Source organism: Zosterops lateralis (genome assembly GCF_965231275.1).
Source record: "Zosterops lateralis genome assembly, chromosome: 32".
In the NCBI taxonomy this organism is placed as follows: Eukaryota; Metazoa; Chordata; class Aves; order Passeriformes; family Zosteropidae; genus Zosterops; species Zosterops lateralis.
This window is the reverse complement of record NC_139792.1, coordinates 2,053,540-2,064,671: the sequence shown is the minus strand read 5'-3', so window position 1 is coordinate 2,064,671 and position 11,132 is coordinate 2,053,540. Positions and strand designations below refer to the sequence as shown.

Here is an 11,132-nt window from a genome sequence, read left to right as displayed (position 1 = left end):
CCAGCCGCCTCCCATCCTGCCAAGTGCCCCCGCAGCCCCTTCCCGGTCCCTGTCCGGTGCCGGTGCCCCGGGCCCAGCCCCGCCGCCGCCACCAGGGGGCACCACAGGCCTCCCGCAGGCACCGGGCGGGACCGGGCCGAGACCCTGGGGAGGGGTCCCGCCCCTGCACGGCTGTCCCTGCTGTCCGTGTGTCCCTGTCGTGTGTCCCCCCCCGTGTGTGTGTCCCTGTCGTGTGTCCCTGTCGTGTGTCCCTGTCGTGTGTCCCTGCCGTGTGCGTGTCCCCGCCTGTGCACACGTGTCTCAACGTGTGCACCTGTCTGACCTCTGTGCAGGTGTGTCTGGTGTGTTCACGCGTGTCCCAGGTGTGTGTGCGTGTCCCAGCTGTGTGTGTGTCCCAGAGGTTTGTATGTCCCAGCTGTATGTGTCGGATGTGTATGTGCCTGTGCAGGCATGTCCCAGCCGTGTGTCTGTGTTCCAGACCTGTGTCCATGTCCCAGCCATGTGTGTCCATGTTTGTTTCCCAGACATGTGTGTCCATGTCCCAGACATGTCCCAGCCATGTGTAGCTGTGTCCCAGCTGTGTGTGTCCCTGCCATGTGTACATGTCCCTGCTCTGTGTCCATGTCTGTGTCCCTGCCAAGTGTCCATGTCCCAGCCATGTGAGTCCGTGCCCCAGCCGTGTCCCAGCCATGTGCAGCCGTGTGCTGCTCTCGGGCCCCACCGGTGTCTTTGTCACGATGAAGGACGAGGCCATTCTGTTTATTAAATTGTGGCGCGGCGCGGCGCAGCCCTCGGAGCCGCTGACCCCGGTTATTTATAACGCGGGCGGGGAAATCGTAGCTCCGGGCTGGGGCTTTTCTGTGGAGAATTATGGAAAAGAGAATCGATAGTGCGGGCTGGGGCCGAGGTGGTGGGGGATTGTGGGGTCAGTTCCAGGAATCGCTTTGCTGCCACGGCTGAGCTGAGCCCCAGGGCTCCTCAGGACCACCCCTGGCTCCCCAGGACCATCCCCAGCTCCCCAGGACCACCCCCAGCTCCCCAGGACCACCCCTGGCTCCCCAGGACCATCCCCAGCTCCCCAGGACCACCCCCAGCTCCCCAGGACCACCCCTGGCTCCCCAGGACCATCCCCAGCTCCCCAGGACCACCCCCAGCTCCCCAGGACCACCCCTGGCTCCCCAGGACCATCCCCAGCTCCCCAGGACCACCCCTGGCTCCCCAGGACCACCCCTGGCTCCCCAGGACCACCCCCAGCTCCCCAGGACCACCCCCAGCTCCTCAGGACCACCCCCAGCTCCCCAGGATCTCCCCAAGACCCCCTCAACAGCTGGGAAGAGGCTTTTGTAGCAGCACTGGGGGATGTCAGGGTCTGGGGGTGTCAAGGGTCTGGGGGTGTCAGGATTTGGGGGAGTCAGGGTTTGGGGGAACAGTGGTCTGTGTGTGGCAGGGTTTGGGGGTATCAAGGTCTGGAGGAGGCAGAATCCTGGGGCTTCAGGGTCTGGGGTGTTGGTATTTGGGGGTATCAAGGTCTGGGGGAGGCAAAGTCTTGGGGTTTCAGGGTCTGGGGGTTTCAGGGTCTGGGAGTGCTGGTATTTGGGGGTATTAAGGTCTGGGGGAGGCAAAGTCTTGGGGTGTCCAAATCTGGGGGTGTTGGTGTTTGGGGCTGTCAAAGCCTGGAGGAGGCAGAGTCTTGGGGTTTCAGGGTCTGGGGGTGTTGGTGTTTGGGGGTATCGAGGTCTGGGGGAATCAGGGTGGGGGGGTGTCAGGATCTGGGGGTGTTGGTGTTTGGGGATATCAAAGTCTGGGGGAGGCAGAATCTTGGGATTTCAGGATTTGGGGGTGTTGGTGTTTGGGGATATCAAGGTCTGGAGGAGGCAGAGTCTTGGGGTTTCAGGGTCTGGGGGTGTTGGTGTTTGGGGGTATCGAGCTCTGGGGGAATCAGGCTGGGAGGGTGTCAGGGTCTGGGGGTGATGGTGTTTGGGGATATTAGAGTCTCGGGGAGGCAGAGTCTTGGGGTTTCAGGGTCTGGGGGTGCCCGGATCCGGGGTGATCTCGAACCACGCCATTGCTGTGGCTCCCCCGGTGCTCCTCCTGCCGGCTCCCGTGATTAATGGGAGGAATTAGGCCGATAATGGCTCTTAAATGACGGTGCCAGTTGCAGGCGCCGCGCCCCGATGGGTGATGGATGTGCCGGGCCCTGGGTGGGAGCGAGGAGGGGGCTGTGACGTCACGGCGATCGGTGACGTCACGGGGCAGGTGTGACATCTCACGCTGCCTGCTCCCCCACTATGGGGCTGTGCAAATCGTCACGACATGTCGCGATAGTGCTGCTGCGTGACGCCCATTCGTGTCCCTCGGGGGTCCCAGGGAGCAGCAGGGGATCTCTGAGATCCACCCCACTGCTCCAGGGCTGATCCCATCCCGTTAATTCTCCATTTAATTATCGGCTGTTTGTTTATTGTTTGTTTGCTTTACTCGGGATGAATTTTTTATGCCGGTTTCCATCGTGCCAAGCCGAAATCCCGTGGGATTTATGGCTCGGGAGGGAGTGGAATCAGATCAAGGGAAAAAGGGCCTGTGAGAAGCGAGTGGTGACTCTGTGTCACATAGAGGGTCCTCCAAAGGCTGGGGGGCACAACCAGTGGGTTGTGGGAGAGCCAGGGGGGGCTGGGGATTGTCCCCAGGGGATTTAAAGATTGGGAGGGGTCTAGGGGAAGTTTTGATCTTGTTCCATGGGATATGTAGAGCTGGAAAGGGATGGGGGGCCTTGGATTTGTTCCATGTGGATTGGGAGGAATCTGGAAAGGCAGGAACTTGAACTGAAGATTTGGTGAGATCTTGGCTGTGTGGATTGGGAGGGATCTGGGGGAGCTGGAACTTCACCCAAGGGCTGTGTGGATCAGGAAAGGTCTGGGGCGGCTGTGAACTTGTGCCATGGACCATGTGGATCCAAGAGTTGTGTGGATCAGGAAAGGTCTGGGGCAGCTGTGAACTTGTGCCATGGGCCACGTGCAGGAGCGTTCTGGGGCTGTTGTGACCCACGGGGTGTGCGGAGCTGGGATGGGAACAGGGCAGCTGTGGGTTTATCCCATGGGATGTGCACCTCAGGAAGGGTCTGGGAGGGCTCTGTGAACTTCATCCGTGGATTGTGCCTGGGAGGGGTTTAGGGAGAGGCTGTGGATCCACAAAATTGGGGATCAGTTGTGTGGATTGGGGTCTGGGTCTGGTGGGGCTGTGGATTCGATCCATGAAATGTGTGGATCAGGAGGGGTCTGGGGGGCCTGTGGATTCGATCCATGAAATGTACAGATTATGAGGGATCTGGTGGGGCTGTGGATTCAATCCATGAAATGTGTGGATCAGGAAGGGTCTGGTGGGGCTGTGGGTTCAATCCATTGAAATGTACAGACTATGAGGGGTCTGGGAGGGTCTAGGGGCTTTTCCCATTGGATGTGTGGATCTGGAAGGAACCGGGAAAGGCTCTGTGGGGCAGGGGGAGGCTCAGAGCCGAGGCCGGCAGCCGGAGGAATTGTGTGCTCAGGTGCAGGCACGTTCATCCCGAGCCGCAGCATCTCCCATTAATGAAGCACTTCATCACAGCGCCGTGCCAGGGGGGGCACCCAATTCCAGGTGATAAATTCCCGGCGACGGCCCTCGCCTCGCTCGCAGCAGCCGTGATTCTCCTTCATCTTGAATAATATTTTTGGAGCGGGTTGTAAAATAACCCGACGCAGCAGCTGCCAGAGGAGCCGCTGGCTCCAAACCCCCCCACCCTCAGCCCCCCCTGGACCCTCCCCAGCCCCCCCCTCAGCCCCTGCACGGTGTCACCTCCATGTGTGTGTGTGTGTGTGTGTGTGTCTCACGTGTGCGACCATATGGACGCCGAGCAGGTGTGTGTGTGGCCGTGCACGTGCGTGTGTGTGCAGGCCCGTGGCCGTGCACGTGTGCAGGGAGGTGCAGCTGCACTGCAGAGCCCCCCGGGGTGCCCCCCACCCCACACCCTCCAGGTGCCCCCCAGGCTCCTTGGATCCTTGATTTTTGTGGGTCCTTCTTGTCCCATCCAGATCTCTCGAATCCTCACCTGGGTCTCTGGATTTTGGGGTGAAAAGCCCCCCAGACCCTTGGGTGCCCCCTTGGGTCTCTGAATTGTGTAGTGAAGGTCTGCACAGAACTCTAGACTCTCCCCTGAACTCCTGGATTTTGGGCTGAGGGTCCCACCCACACCCCTGTGTGCCCCATCCCCATCCTTGGGTTCCCCTGGATCCTGGAATTTTGGGGTAAGAATCATCCCCAGACCCCTGACCCTACTTAAGACACCTGGGTGCCCCCATCCTGGACACCTGAGTCCCTCCCAGACCACTGAATTTTGGGGTGAGGGTCCCCTCCCACACCCCTGGGTCCCCTGGATGGATTCCTTTGCATTGCATGGATAGACCAGAGCTGCCTGGTGTGGGTGGTGGAGCTGCCCAGATGTGCACATCTGTGTAGCACACACATGTTCACACATGTTCCCACATGTTCCCTGGCTTGGCCACTGTGATTTTTTTCTATCTGGGAAGGATTTGTGTGTTCTTCCCCCAAGATGTTGACCCCCAACTCCACGTGTGCCAGGCTGGACAAGCTCTGGTGGCCCCTCTGTGCTGGTGGTTTTGGGGTCACCCTCGGGGCTGGGGCCCACCTTGGAGCCCCCCCAGCTCCCCCTCACGGCTGCTCCCGAGGGCTCCTGGCACCCCAAAGGAACAGGGAAGCACCGCACGGAATTAAACTCTTAATTACAGTCATTAATGAGCGTGGAGGCAGCTGGGCTCCGTGGGCAGGGAATCCTGTAGTGTGCCAGGGGAGCTCCTGCAGGGAATGGGGACCTTTGGGTGTCCCAAAGCAGAGCTGGGACGGTTCTGGAGGTTCCCCAGACCCTCTGGAGCTGGTGATGGGTTATAATCCCACCACTTACACATCCCATGGATCTCTCATCCCCCCCTCTCTGTGCCCACCCCGTGCCCCCCTGGCCGCCCTGGGCAGAGGAAGGTGATGAAGGACACACAGGCCGTGCCCAGGGCACGATGCTCCATCTCAGGGAGTGGCACTTAATCAATCACATCTCAAATCTCTAATTATCTCACCCCGAGGCCTTGGATGTGCCTCAGCCTTCTCCTGTATCCATGGTCTCCCGAGAAATTCCTCCCCTTTGTCCCTCAGGCTTGGCTGGAAGTGGAAAGGGTGGGTGGCAAAGTGGTGGGTGGCACAGGGGAGCACCCCAGGGACGACTCCAAAGACCCCCAAAGTGGGGGCTCAGGGCTCACAGGAATGGCTGTGCTGGCATTTTCTGCTGCCATAACATGACCAGCCCCCTCCTCACCGATGGGGTCCCCCATCCCTGCCGGGTCCATCCTCTCCATCCCTCTCGCCGTCCTTTGTTGGGCACTAATAGCCGCTTTCCATATGCACGGCAGCATCTGTTCCTGCCAGGGAGATTTGCATCGCTAAATGTAAATTGGGTGTTCTTATCATTTATCATAAACGGGAGGGCGGGGGGTGTTTGGGGGCCAAGTTGTCATCGGGAATCTCACGGCTCATCCTTCGCCCGGGTACCAGAGTGCGGAGCCACCTGTGATGGGGCTGTGCCCACCTTGGGGAGGGTCCCCCAGGCCTTGTGGGGACATTGGGGTCCCCACCCAGCGCTCACCAGTCCCCCAGACATCAGGGTCACCCCTGAGGTGAGGGAGTGAGGCTGGAAGGAGCAGAGGGCGCTGGGGCTGAGATCTGGTCTCCAGCCTCCCTCTCCCTCCCCTCTGGGATGTCCCCAGGCCGGGATGTCCCGACCCGCCCCGTCGCTCCCAGCCCAGCCTCCCTCGCCTCCTGCCCTCCCCTCCATCCCCGGCCGGACCTCGGAACCCGCCGCCGCCACCGCCGGACCGATCCCACCCTGGCCATGAAGGGTCCCCTGCGTGGAGGAATGTTCTCCCGGCATGTCAAACGGCACCCCGGAGTGAGTCACCCAGCCCCCCTTTTCCTCCAGGGAGCCCTCCCCTGCCCTCCCCTGCCCTCTCCCCCTCCTCACAGGGACCCCGAGCAGCCCCCATCCCTCAGGCTTGTCACAACGTGCTTGGGGCCCCTGGGCTTCCTCACATCCTTCTCCTTCCATCCCATCATCCCACTCCCCATTCCTCCTGTTCTGTGTCCTTCATCCTCCTCCTCTTCCTCCCACTCCCCAAAACCCTCCTCACCCTCCCCAGCCCCGAGTTTTTCTGGCTTCCCCTTCCCGCTGTCCTCCCACACTCACAGCACCCTCTGGGTGAGCCAGGGGCGCACAGGACCCTTTGGGTGAGCCAGGAGCTCACAGGACCCTTTGGGTGAACCAGGGGCTCTCAGCACCCTCTGGGTGAGCCAGGGGCTCATCCCATCCCATCCCATCCCATCCCATCCCATCCCATCCCATCCCATCCCATCCCATCCCATCCCATCCCATCCCATCCCATCCCATCCCATCCCTCCTTCTCCAAGGAAAGGTGAGACCACCCTGTGCTCCCCCAGCCCATTCCCTTCATCCAGCCCTGGTGAGGGGCCAGGATTCCTTCACCGAGCCTGGCTGGGGCACCCCAACTCTTACCCACACCCCAACAGGCCCCTGGTGGGTGAGGGGACCCTCCCCATGTCCCCCTGTCTGGGGACATCATTGTCAGGGCGGATGGAAATGAAGCCCCCTCCCCACTCACCTCAGCAGCCCCAAATCTGTCCCTGTCACCCCTCACAATGTCAAGATGAGGGGTTTGGGTTAAAAATGCCTCAACCCTGGAGCTGGGCACTGCCAGGGGGGTGTCAGCACTGTGGGCACGGGGAGTTGGGACCCCCAGGGTGCTTCCCACATCCTTGGATGGGCAGCACAGACCAGAGCTCCTGTGTGATCCTCACTGCAGAATTGGGAGATTTTTGGTGTTTTCTGTTCCCAGCTGAGGAAAGGGAAACGCAGAAAACCACTAACTGGAGGTGTAAAGGCATGGGGGGTCCTGGGTGTTTGTACACAGCAGGATTGCTGGCAGTAGAGGTTGTTTGGGGGAATTTTTGTGGCTCCATCCATCCATCCATCCAGCCATCCTGCCAGCCCATGAGCTCAGCCGGGCAGGTGTAGCCGCTTTTTCACCCGGCAATGGAGCAATGGATCCTCGGCCGCCTGCCCGGCAGTGATGGATGTCCCAGCCAAGCCGTGAGGTGCTGGCAGCACCAGAACCCCCCGGCACGGCTCGGTGGGCACCGAGCGGGCAGAGAGAGCCTGGCACGGAGCCCCCACCGCCCACACACCCCCCCTCATGCCTGGGGGAAATCGGGCTCCACCGCTGGCACCTGCGGCTTGGCATCCTCCTCCTGCCCCTAATTCTTCCCAGCCATTAATTACCCAGACGGTGTCGGCAGCAGATGGTGAGACGGCCCCGCTTGCCCCGAATCCTCTCCAGCAGCCACAGCAATTCCCGGCGCTGCGGAGGGTTCTCGATTCGCCAGCGCTCGGGCAGAGGCTGCTGCCAGCTCCTGCTCCCTCTCGGTGCCAGGGACCATCATCTGCTGATGGCCCCGACCGCCCGCATGGGCGCTGGCATCTCCATTGGGCGCTGCTGGGCTGTACTGGGAGCACTGGGAGAGGACTGGGGGGGTCACAAAGGCTGGGCAGGGGGGACAAATCTGTGTTTTTCTATGTTTTCCCCGCGCATGGATGTGCCTGGCAGCGAACAGATGGGTTGGACTGACCTTTTTATCATATTTTCCAGTGTCACCCCAGTGGGGAAACTGAGTCATGGAGCCCCCCCAGTTCTGGGGCGCTCTCTCGGAGCTGTGGCTCTGAGCAGAGCCGGGTGCTGGCGGTGGATCTGTCGGCCCCGCTGCCGTTAATGGGCAGGACGCGGCTCCCTCCCAGGGGCCGGGGGCTGGCGCCGCTCTCATTACTCTCCCCGAGTCCTCCCCGGCGCGGGGGCCGCGGTAATTTGGGGGAGGTCAAAAAGCCGCCTCGGCTCGGCTGCGATTGAGGCCGCGTCGCTGCGGGCACTGGGGGATTGGCAGCGGGAGCGGAGAGGAGGAGATGGAGCCAAGGGGCGGTGGGCACGGAGAGGGGGGTGAGGGGACGTGGCGGGGCTGGGGTCGCCCCCCAGGACCTGCTCTGGACCCTCAGCTCAGCCCCAGCGTGTCCCAATCCATCCCAGTAAGATGAGCAGAGCCTCCTTGTCTCCTGCTCCATCAGGATGGTGCAGAGCCTGGGGGGCTCTGGGGGGACGGGGACCCTGTCTGGGATCACAGCATGGCTTGGGGACAAACCCTGCCCAGGGAGGAGCCATGAGCCAAGGCTCAGCCCCGAGCACTGGGAATGCTGGAAATGGGGTGCTCAGCACCAAACCCTTCCATAAGAACAATAAGCTGGGGTTCACTCTGACCCAGGATACTGGGAACACCGGGAATGGGATGCCCAGGACCAAATCCTTCAGGGAGGAGCACTGGGAATGCTGGAAATGGGGTGCTCAGCACCAAATCCTTCCATAAGGACCATAGGCTGAGGTTCACACTGACCCTGGGAACACTGAGAATGAGGTGTCCAGGACCAAATCCTTCAGGGAGGAGCCCTAAACTGAGGCTGAGCCCTGAGCAGAGTCACTGGGAGCACTGGGAATGCTGGAAATGGGGTGCTCAGCACCAAATCCTTCCATAAGAACAATAAGCTGAGGTTCACTCTGACCCTGGGAACGCAAAGAATGGGATGCCCAGGACCAAATCCTTCAGGGAGAAGCCCTAAACTGAGTCTCAGCCCTGAGCAGAGTCACTGGGAACACTGGGAATACCGGGAATGGGCTCCCCAGGCCCTCAGCAGCGCCAGCACTGGGCAGCCACAGGCAGAGGGGAAGCGATTTCTCATTCCAAATCCAATTCCTCTCCAACACGAGCCGATTTTTCTCTCCCTCTTTTAATTCAGTCACTCAAGCTGACAGCTACACTGTGTACCGCAGCCCGGCTACAGGATTGCTCTGCCATATTCCCCCTGTAAATCTCCCGGCGTGTCAGCTCTCCCTTTCACTCTCCAGTCCGCCTGATAAATATTCATTTTATTGGGGTATTTTTCATTTTTTCTCTCTCTCTCTCTGCAGCTCGTTCCCCTCATTGGCTTCATCAGTGTGGGCCTGGGCAGTGCAGTCCTGTACCTGCTGCGGCTGGCTCTGTACAGCCCTGATGTCAGGTATGGCCTGAGGTGCCCTGGGCACCCCCAGAGCACCCCTTGGGCTGTCCCCCCACACCCCCAGGGCGCCCCTTGGGCTGTCCCCCCACACCCCCAGGGCGCCCCTTGGGCTGTCCCCCCACACCCCCAGGGCGCCCCTTGGGCTGTCCCCCCACACCCCAGAGCACGGGGGGCTCAGCCCAGCTGTGGTAGCAGGTGCTGAGGTGCCCAGACACACCTTCATGGTGAATGATGGGGGGAAAATGTGGGTGCCTAGAAGACAGGAGGGGAGTTGGGGGGTTGTGTCCCCTCTCCTTGATTTGGGGGGTGGGAGAAGGGCCCCCTCCAGCCCTCCTACCCAGGTAAGAGCTGAATGTGGCTGGTGGGCAAGGGTGGGGATTGAGGGGAATGGGAAATGGGAGGAGGGAGAGGAGGGGGACAGACAAAACCAGCAGGGAGGGATGAGCAGAGGGAGAGGTGTGAGGATGGAGGGGTGTGGGGATGGATGGGATGGTGGGAGAAGGGATGGGGAGAGGGAGGAAGGAATGGACAAAACCAGTGGGGAAGAATGAGCAAAGAGCGAGGTGTGAGGATGGATGGATGGATGGATGGATGGATGGATGGATGGATGGATGGATGGATGGATGGAAAGAGGGCTGTGGAATCACAAAGGATGGATGGATGGATGGGCAGGACAGCTCCACGTGCTGGGTGACCAGGCTGGTTTTGCCATGTCCCCACAGCCCCCCACTGCCCCCCACCTCATTTGTAATTGTTTGCTCCCGGTAAAACCACTCACGGATTAAATCTGGCACCAGATGAGCCCAGCTCCACAATTAGCAGATCCAGACACCTTGGCTCGGAGGGTGGGAGTGCAAGGGAGGGTATTTGGGAGGAAATAACAGCCCCCTCATCCCCCAAACACATTAATGACATTAAACAGCACCAGGGGGGTTCTGTTTACAGCACGTCCCCCCCTCCATCCACCAATAAACACACAAACATCTTCCCAGATGGAAAATTCTGCTCTTGGCCAGCACCAGCAGACGGGGGGGACGGAAGAAGGGGGGGTCAACATGAGCTGCTCTCTCCAGGGACCCCATCCCACGGCTCCACTGGCCTCCCACAGCCCCTCCTGGGACAGGATGGGATGTGTCCAGTTTGGGAAGGCTCCAAGGAGAGCTGGGGATGGTGGTGTTGGGGCTGGGGGGGTTACAATGGGGTAGAGGGGGGGGGGTCTCTCCCCCACTCCTTACAGGTGCTGATGTCCCTGTCACCCCTCACAGCTGGGACCGGAAGAATAATCCTGAACCCTGGAATAAGCTGAGCCCCACAGACCAGTATAAAGTGAGCACTGGGTGAACTGGGAGGGGCTGGCAGTGTGGGGGAGGCAGCCACATTTAGAGCAAAACACTGCATTTTTCTCAGGAAGGGAAAAGGGGGATCAGACCTGTGCTTGAATTTGGGGAGGGGGCACTGTGTGACACCAAGGCCAGGCTGCAGTGACACTGGACAGGGAGGCCACGACCCCCCCTGACCTCCGTCCCTTCTCCAGTTTCTGGCAGTTTCCACTGACTACAAGAACCTCAAGAAGGACCGTCCCAGCTTCTGAGCCACTTCTGGGATGTGCTGGGGTGAAGGGGGAGTCCCCCACTGCCCCCTCAAGCCCCCTCATAGCCCCCCAGCTCTGCCACAACCACCACACACAGGTCCCACTGCCTCCCCAGCACCCCTAAACTGCGTGGTCGTGTCCCACCCCCCCAATAAACCACATCCCTGAGGGTGCCCCTGCTCCCCTCACCTCGTTGCCTGCATTAAATTCCTAGCACAGGAATAAATTATGGGGAGGGGGAGCAGCAAAGTGGATTCTTTATGGTTTTCCAGAGACATTAAAGCAGGAGATGTTATCACCCCCCTGGGAGGAGCTGGGGCAGGGGGGGGCTCA

At 60.6% G+C, this 11,132-nt stretch overlaps 1 protein-coding gene across 1 annotated transcript; it reads left to right on the top strand.

Annotated features, from left to right (window-relative positions):
* The first annotated feature begins 5,866 nt into the window (after positions 1 to 5,866).
* NDUFA4L2 (NDUFA4 mitochondrial complex associated like 2) lies at positions 5,867 to 11,014 on the top strand. Its single transcript, XM_083880927.1, has 4 exons — positions 5,867 to 5,986; positions 9,120 to 9,208; positions 10,474 to 10,534; positions 10,743 to 11,014. The coding sequence occupies exons 1-4, from the start codon at positions 5,930 to 5,932 to the stop codon at positions 10,797 to 10,799; spliced, it is 264 nt and encodes an 87-aa protein (XP_083737053.1). The 5' UTR covers positions 5,867 to 5,929; the 3' UTR covers positions 10,800 to 11,014.
* Positions 11,015 to 11,132: the final 118 nt, after the last annotated feature.